The sequence below is a fragment of the Hyperoodon ampullatus genome (genome assembly GCF_949752795.1).
Source record: "Hyperoodon ampullatus genome assembly, chromosome: 5".
Lineage (NCBI taxonomy): Eukaryota > Metazoa > Chordata > Mammalia > Artiodactyla > Ziphiidae > Hyperoodon > Hyperoodon ampullatus.
In genome coordinates, this window is record NC_136918.1 from 15,937,209 (window position 1) to 15,954,552 (window position 17,344).

The 17,344-nt window shown below is 34.5% G+C and overlaps 1 protein-coding gene across 1 annotated transcript in view; it reads left to right on the top strand.

Moving 5' to 3' along the window:
- Positions 1-17,344, top strand: part of RNF13 (ring finger protein 13) — a gene marked incomplete at both ends in the record, with an annotated part of 156,961 nt that overhangs the window by 68,058 nt on the left and 71,559 nt on the right. Inside the window, one exon of the mRNA XM_079704338.1 lies at positions 5,037-5,162. Coding sequence (XP_079560464.1) covers positions 5,037-5,162 — 126 coding nt within the window. The remainder of the gene's footprint in view (positions 1-5,036; positions 5,163-17,344) is intronic.

The following is a 17,344-nucleotide window of genomic DNA, read 5'->3' on the forward strand; positions in this document are numbered from 1 at the left end:
GTCAAAAATTTGTTGAAATGACTGTAATGTGTTCACTAGAAACCTAATTTAGTCTTACAGTGCACCAATAGACATATAATATCTAGAACAGGTTAAAGTGTGTTAGTTCCTATCTGTTGTTATATTGGTCAGATCACTTACAGTCGTATATTTAATTTTTGGCACCAAAGTGAAGTATAGTGAAGTTTAAGAACCAAGTCAAACATCACCTTTTCTGTTACTGCCTCACATAGAATAATTTTCTCTTTTCTGTGCATTTGTACTGCATGTTGTTTTCACTTTGTTTTCTCTTGTCTTAATTGGATCTGTTAGTTCTTTCCAGATATTAATTACTTGAGTGGGGACTCAGTTCTTATCCATCCTAGTACTTAAGCAGACCCCACATGAAATGAGACAAGTGTATTCAGAGCAGAATGTTAAAGGAACTTAAAATAATGAGTAATGAATGGTAAGGATGTTTTATTGCATAAGAGGAGAGTAATCTCCAACTATTTGTGAAAAAGGAATTAAATGTGGCCTGTATGTGAAAGTTACTGGTAGATTTTAGAAGAATGATCTAACAAAGCATTAGAGAAAAGGGCAGTGGATATTTTTTAACATTCTAGAAAGTTGTTGATATAAACAGATTAATCTGTCACACATTAGGAGAATGTTAGCTGATAAAGTCTGATTTATCAGTGTAACTCTTTTTGGTCTATGTTTGAATGTAAAAATTATGACAGGTTCCATTGACAACTTATCATTTGAAATATTTGTATCAAATTTTAGAATCAACCTTAACTGCCTTTCAGACTAACATTTTGGTTCGTTCATTTTTGTAAATGTCCATTTCTCTTCTTGTTGCCCATTTTGTTCTTCACCTGTGTTTTTTTTTTGTCTGGCAGAGGCAGTGTAGCATAGTGGTTGAGAACGTAGGGTCTGGAGTTAGACTTCCTGGGATTACGTGCCTGCTATGTATAACTTTAGGCAAGTTACCTAACTCTTTTGAGACTTAGTTTCCTCCTCTTTAAAATAGGGATAATAACAGTAGTAGTTACCTCATAGGATTATTGCAAAGATTAACTGAATTAGAGCATTTAAAGGGCATAGTGCCTAACACACAGTGCTAAGTGCTATGGCTCAACAAATGTTAACTGCTTGCTGTTGCTGCAGTTATTAATTATTAATAACTTCAGGTATCCACTAACAAAACAACTTACCACTTTTCTCTCTCTCTTCCTGCTTTTACTTTTATATTCTTACAAAGGGAAAAAGGCACTGCTGCCTTGCTTTCAGCATTTTTGTTGACATTATCACTGCATATATTCTTCTTAATTTTATTCATTGTATAGTTTGCCATTCAGTTCAGACTGAAGGGAGGAAAGTCTAAGGCTTTTCAGCCTGAAACAGTCTTAAATAAAGCCACTTTATTGAATGATCTATCTCTTTATGACTTCATTAACTAGTGTAATTTTTCAACAAGAGTAATTTTTTCATAACGTTTACCCTGCAGTTTCTCAGTTCTAAATACTTTGGAAACATTAAAGCAAAATTATATTCAGTATGTTTTTTTTTTTTTTTTTTTTTTTTTTTGCGGTACGCGGGCCTCTCACTGTTGTGGCCTCTCCCATTGCGGAGCACAGGCTCCGGACGTGCAGGCTCAGCGGCCATGGCTCATGGGCCCAGCCGCTCCGCGGCATGTGGGATCTTCCTGGACCAGGGCACGAACCCATGTCCCCTGCATCCGCAGGCGGACTCTCAATCACTGTGCCACCAGGGAAGCCCTCAGTATGATTTTTAAGTTTAGATTATTTGAATATTCCAGTTAAAAAGTGCTAACCCAAACCACTTTGGAAAACTGCTTGGTGATATTTACTAAAGCTTGATACTCTATGGTCCAGCTTGATATCCTATGGGTCTCCTTCTGTGTACATAAACATCATGCATATGTTCATGAAAAGGCTTGTACTGGAAAGTTTATAACAGCACTATTTGTAATAGTGCCTACTACAAATTACCCAAATGCTCACCAACAGTAGAATAAATTTTGGTATATTCACACAATGTAATACTATAGAGAAATGAAAATGAAAGATCTGCCAAGTATATCTCCACAGTATGGTTGCTGAATAGTAGGAATGATTCTCACAAATACAGTATTGAGAGAAAGAAGTCTAAAAGGGAATTTGCTGTATGTCTGGTTCTGTTTATGTCAGTTATAAAATTAGGCAAAATCTAATTTAAGCTGTTAGAAGTCCATGTAGTGACATTGCTGATAGGGTGGGGGAGGATGAAGGGAACTCCTGCAGTGCTGTTTCCTGATACAGGTGTGTTCAGTTTGGGAAAACTCATCAAGCTGAAAAATTATGTTTTGTGCACTTTGCTTCATGTATAGTCATAAAAGTTTTTTAAAAATCCACAAATACATATACCACAAACCTATTGCATTATACTACATTCGATGATATTGAGGTGCCCGTCTGCATACACTATTTTTGTCCAGCATCCTTGTTTTGTTTTGTTTTTAATAAATTTGATTTGAACATCATTGAATACAGTTGTGGAAATCTAATAGTCACAGATGAATTCTTAATTTAGATGAGCTGTTTTTCTTCTTAATTTCCCAGTACCCCTATTTATCTGTTATGTTTATTTTATTTATTTTTTTTAAACACTTTAATATTTTTTTATTTATTTGGCTACTCCGGGTCTTAGTTGCAGCAAGCGGGAACTTTAGCTGCAGCATATGGGAGCTAGTTCCCTGACCAGGGATCGAACCCAGGCCCCCTGCATTGGGAGCGCAGGGCCTGAGCCACTGGACCACCAGGGAAGTCCCCAGCATCCTTGTTTAATCATCAGAGAATTATAACAACAAAGGGCAGAAAGGTGGGCATCCTTTCTGAGTCTCCTGGACATTGGTAGTTTTCTTGGGCTTCCTACATATTGGCATAAATTGCCCCCGTCAGTAAATAGGGATGAGGAGGATCCTTGATCGCAGAGCAAGCATCCTTTTAATAAAAATCCTTTTTAATAAAAAGGATTGGCCCTGGAGGGTGACATGAGGCATGTGGACCTGGCTTAAGGCAGCACCTTCTTGGTCACTCTTATCTAAGGGACCAGAAATTTCTGCCAAATTAATTGGCAAAACCCATTACACTACTCTGTAGACTTTGTGGATGAAACAAAGTAAATTTGCACTGTTTTAAGTGACTTACATCTGGGGGAAGGATAGGAATTAGTAGGCTGTTTTATCAAGTTATTCTTTTTAGCATAGTCCACAGGAAAGATAATATTTAAGAATTTAAGACCTGTTTTTAGGAATCTCCTGGCTGACCAGTGGTTAGGACTCTGTGCTTTCAACTGCCGAGGGCGCGGGTTCGATCCCTGCTTGGGGAACTGAGATCCTAGAAGCTGTGCGGCGTGGCTGAGGGGAAAAAAAAAAGACCTGTTTTTTTAAGGCTTCAATTTCCATTAATGCAAATAGATTTTTAAAAAACTTTTAGCTTATGTGTATTTAATTTTTATAAATTTTCTTATGTCTAAAAATAATACATGCTTGTCATAACAGATTCAGCAATACAGAAATGATTAAAAAACAAAAAGCTTTTTCTAGTTCCACTTGTAGACCCTTTTTTGTGTCTGTACATACCATAAATTTATTGATTCGAAGATGCATTTTATTATTCCATATTTTAACATATCTGAAATTGGGATGTGTCTTTCCCTAGCTATCCGCTAGGTAGCAGTCACGATGGAGTTGTCATCTCCGGGACATGGGAAATTTGGTCATAGCTGTTCATACTGTCTTCACTTCAGTTGAGTTATATACCTTGTTGGTACTACATGGCTTGAGTTTAATTGCTGTTATAAGTGTCTTGAAAAGAACTGCACTATGTGACTTGGCTTTAAGGCAAAAAGTTAGTTTGTGTGCAGAAAGGCACAGAAAAGGCAGCAAGGAGTAAATTTAATACGAGTGAAGCAAATATTCATTATTGGAAGGATAACCACAGTTCTGTTTCCTTGCAAAGTAAAAACCAAGCACTTTATGGAATCAAGAATGGGAGCTATTCTTTGAGTAAGTGAAGGTATGCTGCATTTTATTTCTGAAACATGTGCAAAAGCATTCCCTATCACAAGCCAAGCAATGCAACTTGACAAAATTGTCAAATCCTGTGGAATAGATGGTTGGTGGGACCAATTCATGCGCCATACAGGACTACTGTTGGGCAGTGTCATAACTTTAATTGCTCACTTCTCCTGATAAATGAATTTAATGATTTTGATCATCTTTTTATGTGTTTATTCAGTGTTTTACACCTGTTGAGATAGTCATTTGGTTTTTCTGTTTTAAACTATTAATACATTTTCAGATGTCAAACCATCCTATGTTTCTGGGAAAGCAGCTTGCTATTTCATTTTAAATTAGTAGTTATCTTGTGGACATCTTTTCAGTTTAGTATGTAAGGATTTATCTTATTCTTTTTAATGATTCTATTATTTTTCTATTGTATGAATATACTATAATTTTTTAAATGGCTGCCTTATCGATGTGCATGATTTCCAGTTTTTGCTATTAAAAATGATGTAGCAGGGGACATCTTTCTACATAATACCTTTATATACCCAGGCTAATGTTTCTATATAATAAATTCCTAGAAACGCTATGCATTTTCATTATTTGAGGAAAGACATTTAGAAGTTAATTTTTAAGAAGTGTTTGCTTGGTTTAGAAATGTCAGTCATTGTTGGAAAGTATACCAACATGCTAACAGTGGTTGTCTCTGGGGTGATGGGCTTATGTGTGATTTTTTTTTTTTTTTAACTTTAATGGTAAAAATGGAACTTACTTAAAAAAAAATGCTTAGGAAGCCAAATACTACTTTAGAAGTTCTGGGATTGTGAACAATTGGAGGGTAGGAACTGTTGTAGTTGCCAGATAATTCATCTAATATAATGCAAAACACATGGAACAGATTCAAAAGGTGTTTATAGAAGTAAGTTGAATTCATTTTTTTGACTTTAACAGAGAGAAAACTTATTGCTCATTCTTTTTTTAGGGCTTTTTGATTAACTCAAAACCAGAGAATGCCTGTGAACCCATAGTGCCTCCGCCACTAAGAGACAATTCATCTGGCACTTTCATCGTGTTAATTAGAAGACTTGATTGTAATTTTGATGAAAAGGTAATGTTTCTTTTTTCATTTTTCTGTTACTGTTTGTTTAGTTAGCTAGTTTAAATACTCCCTTATTTCAGAAAGCCTTTAAGAAAGTTTACACGATTCATTCAGATTAAAAAAAATAAATGAGTAAGGACAAAAAGAAAATGAGGAGATGGTGAAGGCAAGAAAGACAGCAGTGAGTTTACTTAATTCTTATTCATTTGCTATAAAATTTACTCTAAGCTTTTAGCTGCCAGTACAAAGAGGAAGACACCATCAGTTTTATGATTCACAGTTTTAGTAAGACTGAAAATAAATAAATAGACTAGGACATAAATAATTACTATTGGTTCTAAGAATTTTCATGTGGTGGTTGGGCATCTTGAACTGTGGTTTAATAGTGGTCTTGCTTGATCTAACCTAGGAATGGAAATGTTAATCTATAGTTTCATGCCTTCACCCTTCCAGTATAATTACTACATCTGTATCTGTATCTTTGTTGATATTGGGATTTCTCTCTTGTAATAAGCTGACTCTGTCACTTGTATAAAGTTCGACTCCATGGAGTGGGTTAAGCTGGCATTTCAGATAGTAAAACAAAGTTTGCCATAGAACTTCCCTCACTATCATCAGTGCTGCTCTGAAGGTATGGGTTTTTAGTTTTGGGTTTTTTTTTTTTTTTTTTGATACTTTTAGTACTGTCTTTGCAATTCTGTTTTTGGATTGGCCTCGTTAGGAGAGCCAGATTGAGGCCTGTTACTTTTACCTGACTATCTCAAACCTGAGTGTCTTGCATGTATCTTAGAGAACAGATGTGGGATATTATTTCATGTACCTTCCATGCTTGATCTTAGATGATTTGTCTATTAAGTAGGAAAGGCTGCCCTGACTCCTGCTGTGCCTGAATTTTTGTCTGCTCCTTTCGTTTCATGAAAGAAATGACACCACCATAATAAACTTGTTAAATTAATAAAGTAATAACTGTAAACGGGTTTGAAAATGTAGAACACTTTGTAAATAATAAGTATTGTTACTATTGTATATTAACTCAAATTTAAACTCTCAATTGCCTTTAAATGGGAGAATAGAGCTTGAAGTCAAATGTATTAGATTTCCTTCTCTTCAAGGAATGTTTTTTATGTTATGTTTTTTATGTTATGTTTTTTGAATTTAAACCATTTAAACCATTGTTTTTTTTTTTTTTTGTGGTACGCGGGCCTCTCACTGTTGTGGCCTCTCCCACTGCGGAGCACAGGCTCCGGACGCGCAGGCTCAGCAGCCATGGCTCACGGGCCCAGCCGCTCCGCGGCATATGGGATCCTCCCAGACCGGGGCACGAACCCGTATCCCCTGCATCGGCAGGCGGACTCTCAACCACTGCGCCACCAGGGAGGCCCTAAACCATTGTTTTTTGAATTTAAACCATTTTAAGATTTGATCCAGAACTAAACGATAATAATTATAGGTTGTTCCAACAAAAATGAAATATTACTGTAATATTTCATTAATTTCATGCCACTAAGAAACTAAAAGTAAGCTAATTCTGCTGATTTCAAGGTTTATTGCATCATTAAGGTATGTACTTTTTGTCTCAGTCAAGTCTTTGGTAACTAGAAACTAGAATAGACCTCTTTTTTTTTTTTTTTAATAACTTTCTTCTTTTAGGTGGGGAAGGGAGGTGGTTCACTGTAAAATTTAGGGAAATACTGTCATTGAATATTTATTTTTGAGGGTGAAAACCCAACCCAGGAATGAATAGGAGGGTTTGTTTGTTCTCTTATCCCTTTAGTGGATCCTCATCATGAGTCTGAGTACTTCTAATAGAATTTCCTGATACAGCTATTACTCCAGCTCGTCTCTTTCCACTTCTTGCCTTGAATTTTATGCTGTAGTCATAGCACCTACTGAAATCTCTCAACTTGCTGTGTCTTTGTGCCTTTACACTCATTATTTTTTCTGTCCAAGATGACCTTTATCACCTATATTTCTGACTGTTTCATCATTTAAGTGCTAGCTGAGAAAGTTACCTCTTCTGGAAGCCTTACTTTTCTTTCTACCCTCTCTCTGGCAGAATGAATGATTCCAGTTCAATGTACCACCCTCCACTTTGTAAATACCTCCTTTATATCTCTTTATCACAATATTATTTTTTATTATCTATATTTCACTTATATGCAAGCTTACTGTGTTTAGAGTTCATGTTTGAATTATATTTAAATATCTAATTTGTATCATAGTGCATAGTAGGAGAGCAATAAAGTTTTGTTAAATCAAACTGTGTAGTGGAGTAAGCCTTCTACTTCCATGTATATTGCATTCTTTAAAAGTATGTACATGTAAAAAATATGTAAAAATGTTTAGATGGAGGATTCTCATCTTAGAAAGGAAAATGTTAAAAATTTTCTTACTATAACTCACCATGTAGATGTCGTCTTAATGGATAAAGTTCTTATAACTCACCATGTAGATGTCGTCTTAATGGATAAAGTTCTATTTTGTACCATATTCTTTAGCTTTGTTATTTTTCCTTCACAAATATACAGCACGGTCTGTTATAGCCATTTAAGGCTAAAGATTTCATACTCATGTTGTTCCTAATAATTTCTGTCTTTGTCTCAGTTATATTAAGTTTACAAGACATTAATTTACAAGGGAGACATATTGGTTTTAATCAAGGTCTGGAAACAGCCTGCATACATTTGAATCCCATCTTTATCATTCATTAGCAGTGTGATCTTAGGCAAGTTGTTTTATCTCTGTGTGCCTCAATTCCTTTATCTGTAAAATAGAGTTTTAAATGTTCCCTACGTCAGAGGATTGTTATGAGAATCAAATGAAATAATCACTGTTAAATGCTTATCAAACAATGCCTTGCACACAGTAAGTAGGCAGTAGGTATTAGCCATTAATGTTTTATTGATTTTTTTCATTACTGGTGTAAAATAGAATAAGGGTAAAGATGGCAAAGATGCTGACTGTATTAGGCTGAGAAGTCCCGTAATCTACTGTCTTCAAGCTGGAGAATCAGGAAAGCCAGGGGTATAATTCAGTTAGAGTCTGAAGGCCTGAGAACCGGGGTGGTGTTAAGTCCTGTAGTCCTGAGGCCCAAGAACCAAGAGCTCTGATGTCCAAGGGTGGGAGAAGGTGGATGTCAAGAAGAGAGAGAGGGAATTTGCCCTCCCTTCACGTTTTGTTCTGTTTGGAACCTCAAGAAATTTGATGATGCCCACTCACATTGGTGAGGGTGGATCTTCTTTACTCAGTCTACTGAATGAAATGCCAGTCACTTCCAAAAACCCCTCACAGACACACCCCCAAATAATATTTTACCAGCTATCTGGACATCTCTTAGTCCAGTCAAATTGAGACATAAATTTAGTTCTAACCTTTCAGAAACTAAATCATTGGCTGATAAGTCACCCTGTGATATAGTAACTCATGTCAGCTGATGTGTAAAATTTTTAATTTAGCTTATAAAGGACAGTTTAATCATGCCGGTGTGTAATGTATAAAAAATAAGTTTCATAAATATACAAGGATAAGAATTATGGATCACCTGTCAAGGTAGGGTGAATGGATAAGGATAAATTCATCATGATTACTGGAGAAACATCTGGAGTCTCATCCCAAAGAAAATTTCCTTTCTAAGGGTGGTCACTGGTGGTCAGCTCTTAGCTTTATTAGATATAATCTTCAGATCAGAAATCTATGACTGTATTTTTTGGGCAGATCAGAAATCTATGACTGTATTTTTGGGGCTTCTAAATTGATGATTAAGTTTTGTATTAAGTATGTTACGGAACCTAATTGTTTACAATTTATATATGGTACTTCTCTTCTGAATTGCAAATAAATAGCTCTTTGTAGATAATCAATAGTGGTTCATTCATGTATTTAGCCACAGTTTTATGTGAATACACTGACTTAAGAAAATAGCTCATTTTCTTATTCCTGATGGAGCATCCTGGGACTGAGTACTGAGAAAAGCTTAATTCAGCACCATACTGTGTGCTACCGTTGAGAGTCGTTGCAAGGTTGTTTTTTTGTCATGCCTGCTATCCAAAGTGATACCCAGATTATCTCAGATAAATGAGAATTGGCTCTAGTTTACAGAGCTTTCCTTGGAGAAGGGAACTCTTTCCATTGTAGATAGCAGAAGAGAAAAGAAGTACGAAATAAAATTGTATCAAGATATTTCAAATGATTAATGGTGATGGACATTTCAGGGTTTACTTTTTATAATTCTTTAGATTTTTTTGAAGACAGATATTATGCTGTAATTAAAGAAACCTAGACTTCTCTTATTCTTTCTTAAAAGTAAATGATGAAGTGAAAGTTGTGTGTTAACAATAAAGGAAATGGCAGATTTTCTATATACAAACTATCCCAAGTGGTTTGTGACTCAAGGTAGCCAATAATACAGCTGAAATGCAATTGACAGTTTTTGGAGGGTAGGAAATTGAATCATTTGTAACATTTTAAGATAGAGTACTGTTTTAATTTTTTTATCTTTTGTCAAGAGAAGCACATTTGAGCCTTTTAATCTGTCTTGCCTTGGAGAGATACAGCAAAACTCACACTCAGAGTCAGTATTTGGATATGTGGAATGTCCAGAAGGCCAGTAAGAAGAACTGTTGATTACATGCCAGCTGCTTAATCTGAAAACAGTCACTTTTACTCACACTGACAAAAACTGTATCTTCTGAAAAATACAGCTCTTTAGAGCAGGGGTCCCCAAGGGCCCTGGGCTGTGGCCAGGGTCCCAGGCCTGTTAGGAACCGGGCCGCACGGCAAGAGGTGAGCAGAGGACGAGGGAGTGAAGCTTCATCTGCCGCTCCCCAGCGCTGCATTACCGCCTGAGCCCCTCCACCCCCGCCTTCCCCAGCCATGGAAAAGTTGTCTTCCACGAAACTGGTCCCTGGTGCCAAAAAGGTTGGGGACCGCTGGCTTTAGAGGAAAAGCAAAACAATGTTATTTTGTTTATCTTTGTGCAGTTGTTCTTCACTGTGACAAAATATAATTGTTTGGAAATGTTAGTTTTTGGTGAGTATTTGAAATTAAGAAAACATTGCTGGCTCTTTGGTAAATAAGTCAAGGCATCATTAAATCTTTTAGTTAGAAAAATGACTTTGTAGTATTCTGAGGCAGAGAGTTCTCAGATGACTTGAATTGGCATCCCAGTGGGAAATAAAATTTTTAAAAATTTTGTAAAAATACCTGGTTATTTCAAGAACATTAAAATAATCACTTAAAATAGAACTTTTCTAAACTATACAGAGTTCTGTGTTTATAGCCAAGTAAACATTAGTTATCAGAAATCTGTCTGTCATTGTAGTCCAAGATATTTCTACCTTGTGGTTTTAATGCTAAGTCAACAACTTCTTCAAATAGTCAATTTACTTTATTTTAACTGAACTCAAGGGAAGCTTGGTAAACAGAAATGGTGCAATGCATGTACTTCTGCTGAATTTTATTACCACTTTACGCTCTAGTGATTGTTTTTTTGAAGGGCATGATAGTTTATTTTAAAAAATTGTACCACACTGATCATAATGACCAGCATACACATTATGATGGCTTTTCTCTTGGGTATTAGTATTGCAGTATTTTTGTATACTGAAATGTTTCAATAGGACCAAGAACATTAGAGATATAAAATGAACACTAATAATGCCGGTGTCCTACCCTACAGAATTAATTTAAACCCCTTATGAATCAGTGGCATTATAATGTTATATAGTTATGAAGAATGAAAGTTCTCTTCTAAATAGGCAGCATAAACTTATACTTCCTTTTTCTTTAATCTTTAGTTTTTATAATTTAAGCTATGTCCACCCTGGCCAAAGCACAATCATACAAGACACCTCAGGTAATTTCCATGCTACCATTGCACAAGTTTAATGATTTTTACTTAAACAAACAAACAAAAATCAAACCACTGTCAAAAAAGGAGGCAAATAAAACTGATTTTCCAATCATTTGAAAAGCATAGTGCATATTTGTCCAACACAGACTCAAACTTAAATTAAATGCTATCATTATAATCTCCAAACTTCTGCAATAAAATTAACATTTATATATATATATATATATATATATATATATATATATATATATATATATGGGGTTTGTTTATGGAACTGTATTTTGCAATCAACAAGCGAAAGTTACTTTTTAAAGAACAATATATTTGGTTACAGTTCCACATGTTGGTAGTAGAGACAAAGACACATGTTAAATCTGGCTCTGAGTTACCTAAGGTATAAAATTTTGATCAAAATTATGATACTCTGATCTTAAAAATTCAACCCATGTGAGATTACTTTTTAGAGTAAATGTGCTGTTGAGTAATCATTTCAATAATCTTCCCTTTGTATGACTATCTGCAAATTGACCCTTTTCTTTAATCAGTGTGACTCACCAACATTTAAAACTGACCTCTTTACTTCTACGTTACCATTTTCTAGTGATTATTTTTGAAAAATATAGCTGCAGGAGGCTGAAAGGACTTAGATATTATTCCCTCTACATTTTTTTTGGCGGGGGGCTTAGATGGAGTTACATTTGGATGAAAGATGATAAGGAATGTATTGGTACTCATTTTCTGTTGGAATGTGACTTTTACAAAACTTAGCTGGGGTACAAACCCCTACTTGACCTGACTTCTGTCTCTGTCTAAAGTCACATCTGTACTTTGCCTGTCCCCTTACCTTAATCGTCAAGACTTTACAAATCCCCTTATGTGCTGAGCAGTCTCTCCCCATCTGTCCTGGTTTCTACCATGTCCTTCATCTGGAATATCTTCCCTCTGCTTGTCTGTCTGTGAAATCTGACTTTGTTTTAGGTCTAAGATGAAGTTTCATCTCCTATCTGAAACCTTTCCTGATTTTCTTCAAGGCAGAATAGATCACCTCTTCTTTTATATATTACTTATTTAATCCTATATCAGTCTCTTTGAGGGAAAAGATAGTGTTTTAGATTCTACAACTCAGATGCTTAATACATTGTATGGCCCTTGGTAGATGATTAATAAATATTTGCTGAATGAACTAATTTAGAAAATCCTAAGGGATTACAATTAAATTTAACTGGATTAGGGAATAAACAGTATTATTGGAACCTTTTATTGGCTTCATGTTCATTTCACTTAATGCTCTTGGAAGTATTTCTAAACCTAGATATTCATTTATTCCACAAACATTTTTCTCTAGGTCCCAATTTTTATGAGAATTAAAAAGTTAAAATAAACATTTTTTGGATTATTTGTGTGACTTTATTATCATAATAATGAGGAATAAAATTTTTGGAGTGAAATTTTATCATCTTACAAAATAGGCATCCAGTTTTTCTTTCTAGGCTTACCTTTCATTATTCTCTGTCAGGCCTCCAGGCTGATACATTACATGGTATTCTCAGAATTGCACTTTTATTTCAGTAGTATCAAGCAAGCAGATATGAGCTTGAGTAGAAATTAAACTCTCAAATATCTCAAAATCATCTAATATCATTATTTAAGTTTTCTTATTCTTTTCTGTATTTCTACAAAGTAACTTGTAGCATTTGTTACTAATCTACCTCAGAATCCTGTATCAAAGTTTTCATTAATTAAATAATACTCGGTGGATGGAAACATTTCTACCCATATATGGTTCAAATAGCTTTGTGCTACTAGTTGTTTAATTTATTCATTTATTCCTTTCTTCTACCCTTTGATAAAAATATCTGTGTTTTAATAATTAGATTCCTTTATATACAAATTTATTCAGTATTAAAACTACAAAGCAAATTCTCTTCTTTTACTAGGAAAGTAACATTCAATAAATAAAAAAGATGAAAAATAGTAAATTACATGTACTTTACCCTAACCTCATGAAAGAATGTAATGCAGTAACTTTATTTACATAGCTCTTCAACACACATTCTTTTTTTTTTTTTTTTTTAGGTATAGTTGATTTACAATATTATATTAGTTTCAGGTGTACAACATAGTGATTCAAAATTTTTAAGGATTATACTTCATTTAATGTTATTATAAAACATTGGCTTTGTTTCCCTGTGCTGTACAATGTATCTTTGTTGCTCATCTATTTTAATCCTATACCCCTATCTTGCCCCTTCCCTCTCCCCAATGGTAACCACTAGTTTGTTCTCTATATTTGTGAATCTGTGTCTGTTTTGTTATATACATTTGTTTTATTTTCTTAGATTCCATGCATAAGTGATAACATAGAGTATTTGTCTTTCTCTGACTTATTTCACTAAGCTTTATACTTTCTTGGTCCATCCATGTTGTTGCAAATGGCAGAATTTCATTCTTTTTTATGGCTGAATAATATTCAGTTATATACCGCATCTTCTTTAACCATTCATCTATTGATGGACGTTTAGGTTGCTTCTGTACCTTGGCTATTGTAAATAATGCTGCTGTGAACATCGGGATGCATGTATCTTTTCAAATCAGTGTTTTCGTTTTCTTCAGGTATATGCCCAGTAGTGGAATTGCTGGATCATATGGTAGTTCTGTTTTTAGTTTTTTGAGGAACCTCAATAGTGTTTTCCATAGTGGCTGCACCAATTTACATTCCCACCAACAGTGCAGAAGCATTCCCTTTTCTCCACATCCTTGTCAACATCTGTTATTTGTAGGCTTTTTGATGATAGCCGTTCTGACAGGTGTTCGGTGATATCTCATTGTGGTTTTCATTTGCATTTCCCTGATAATTAGCAATGTTGAGCATCTTTTCATGTACCTGTTAGCCATCTGTATGTCTTCTTTGAAAAATGTCTATTCATGTCTTCTGCCCACTTTTAAATTGGGTTGTTTGTTTTTGATATTGAGTTGTATGAGCTGTTCATATGTTTTGGATATTAAGCCCTTATCAATCATATCATTTGCAAATATTTTCTCCCACTCAGTGAGTTGTCTTTTTGTTTTATCAGTGATTTCCTTTGCTGTACAAAAGCCTTAAGTTTAATTCAGTCCCATTTGTTTATTTTTGCTTTTATTTTTTTTTTTTGCCTTAGGAGACAGATCCAAAAAATATTGATCTGATTTATGTCAAAGAGTGTTCTGCTTATGTGCTCTTCTAGGAGTTTTATGGTTTCAGTTCTTAAATTTAGGTCTCAAATACATTTTGAGTTTATTTTAGTATATGGTATGAGGGAATGTTCTAATCTCATTGTTTTACATGTAGCTGTCCAGTTTTCCCAGCACCATTGATTTATGAGACTGCCTTTTCTCCATTGTATATTCTTACCTCCTTTGTCATAGATTCCACACACATTGTTTTGCTTCAAAATCAAGTTATTCATATTACTCAGATAGACATTAAATGAAGAATGTCTAGTTAAGGAAGAAAGATGGGATCTCAAGAAAGAGGGAAAGATGGCTTATGTCATTGAAGTCCGATTAATGAGAGTGAAGACGTCATTAGGGTCTAATACCGTCTTCCATAGAGTAGCTCTTCCCAACATGGCCTGTAATGATCCTAAAATAACCTGCAGGAAAGAATTATGTTGGATTTAATCTTGGCAGGATTGCTTGCCACAGTTCTGGATCTTATTTCAACAATTGATTATTCCCTACTGTACTGTAATGTTTCCAGGAATTTTTATCCTGTAGATAGAATTAACAGTTCTTACATTCACACTCTGAATTCTCTACTATTGTTCCATTCTCATCTGCCTTGCTTTGATCATTTGAGAAAGAGATTTTACTTCTTGGTTTCTTCTTACTTCTTCAGATGAAAGAAGATCATAGCTAGGTTTTGAAAATTATCTCTATTCTCTAAGTCCCCCATTAATTTCTTTAATTCATCTCTTTCCCTTATAGGGAAAACAACTTTCTTTCTGTGTTAGATATCCAAGTTGGGAAAAAGGGTAGTTTGTGCCCAGGCTGATGGTTGAGTTACGGTTGCTTTCTGTTGCCAGTTCCGAAAGAAAAGAAAATGTTTTCCAGAGAATTTTTTTCAGTTGGCATTTGGAAAGATTTAGAAGCAGAGTGATACTACATTTTCTGCAGAGGATGCATAGAGGTTGGACAGTAAAGTGAAGCTTCAGTTTTCAGATTGCTGGAAGTGCCAAAACCCACTGTATAGCCAAGATGGACAGAAGAGGCCAGGCTCCAAAACCATCAGTATCTGTGTTATGCTTTTTTGTTTTGGCTTTTTACCTTTTGTGTTTTAAAACATAGCATTCACAGAAAAAGTATTCATAATGGATGTATGTATAATTTAAATAGTAAAATAAATATCTGAGTACTCTTCAGCTTAAGAGAGACCTGTTACTAATGTTAATTGGTTAATGTTGTTAATTACTTTAACCAGACTTCATTGGAGACTTCGTTAGGTAAATCTTTTAGATTTTATTTCATTTACAGATTGTGTTAAACTAGTATTAATATTTTATTTTCATGAAGGAGCTTCCTATTTGGAATATTTTTACAATAATTTCAAATGTTTTAATAAAATGATGTTAAGTGTACCACAAAGTGATCGCTAACTAAAGCTGCTCATTTTCTGTCTTGTGTTTGAAAAGCTTGTGATAGGAAAGATTCTTTGCTGAGGCCAGGGCAAAACCCCAGCCAGCAGTACTATGCATTTTCTATTTCTTTACTATAGATTCTTTCTTTTTGCCCTGTAATATTTTCTTTCTCTCGCTTGATTCTAGCCTAAAAAAACACCATAGGTATATCTTTTCTCACTTCATTTTCTTGGGAGTAGGACTTAATGTTTTATGCAGTTCTGTGTGCTGAGCTTACAGTATAGTGCTTAGAACATCAAAGTGAGTAGGCAGTAAAGGGAGGAGTATGCTCAGAGATCTGTCACTGGGTGGCGCTGAGCATCAAATTCTCATTGCCCCATCAGTTGTCCTTGTCATTACTTGGAAATTCCTAGTAGGCTGATAGCAAGTTTAGATTTATCCTTTTGTTGCACAACAGTTTCTTCCAAAAAGCTTTATTAACAGTGGTGGGTGGGTTAAAATGGAGCTTCTGCTGTGTTAGGATGAGAAATAATTAAGGTTTGATTGGAATATGAATCCTATCAGTATCCAAAAATATGAACTTAGGTTGGATCCTTCATTTTAATTTGCACTTTAATATAGTCAATACATAGGTAACTAGAGAATATTTTATAGATACCTTTGTTAAATTTAAATTGCAATTCTCAAAAGTAAAAATCTAGACAGCTTTTAACTGATATAGTTTAACTGGTATAGTTCATTATATAAAAGTAAAAGGTTTTTTTTTTTAAGAAAAACATCTTTAAATCAATAGCAAGCATCAGAAATAGCTACACATAAAGGTTTATTTGGGTTTTCTTAATGTCACTAAGAAAAAAGGATCATTTTTGGCTTTAATCTTTAGTACAAACCATGTGCTAGATATAATATTAAAACTTCATTAGAAACAGCCACATTCAAAGACCTGAAAGTTAATGACTTTGATTTTGTGATGGTATGTTACAGAATAATATTGTTGCAATGAGTGGAAAAGCACAAATCTCTTTTCTGATTGCAGACAACCTACAGAACATTAAAAACTCACTATATGGGTTTCAAACTTTTTTGACTGCAACCCACATTAAGAAATTTATTTTTATTCATGCCTCAGTACATATACAACATGCAGCCTGTAATAAAGTTTCATGAAACAGTACTTACTTGTATTAGCTATGATACTCTGGTAAATGAAATTTCCTTTTATTAAAGAAGTTCACCCAGGTCCACTAAATTGTTTTATTACCTACAGTTTTCAATACCCTCGATATTTAAAAATTGCTTTCCCATGTACTAAGATTGACTTTAAAATGCTGCCACTGGGACATAACATAAAATCTTTAATTAATTTTTAAAGTTCCAAGGATTCTGGCTTCTGTTTTCTGTTCTACTTGAAACAGGTAAGTATGGCTTTGCATACAAACACAGATTTTACCAGCCCTACCACCAGAATTTTCTAATGAAATAAATACAACTTATCTTTAAGCCTAAATAATAAATAAACATGTACATTTGTAATATGCCATTTATCAAAAGGTCAACACTCTCAGAACATAACCTAAAATAAGAGACGGAAACATGCCTTTGTACCACCATAATAAACGTCACAAAATTTCAGCTTTGAAACCATATACTTTTCCCGATGATTTTTCTTGGAACTTTTTATGTACTTAATTTTTTTTTAAAGAATAGAATTCTTATCAGGTTTA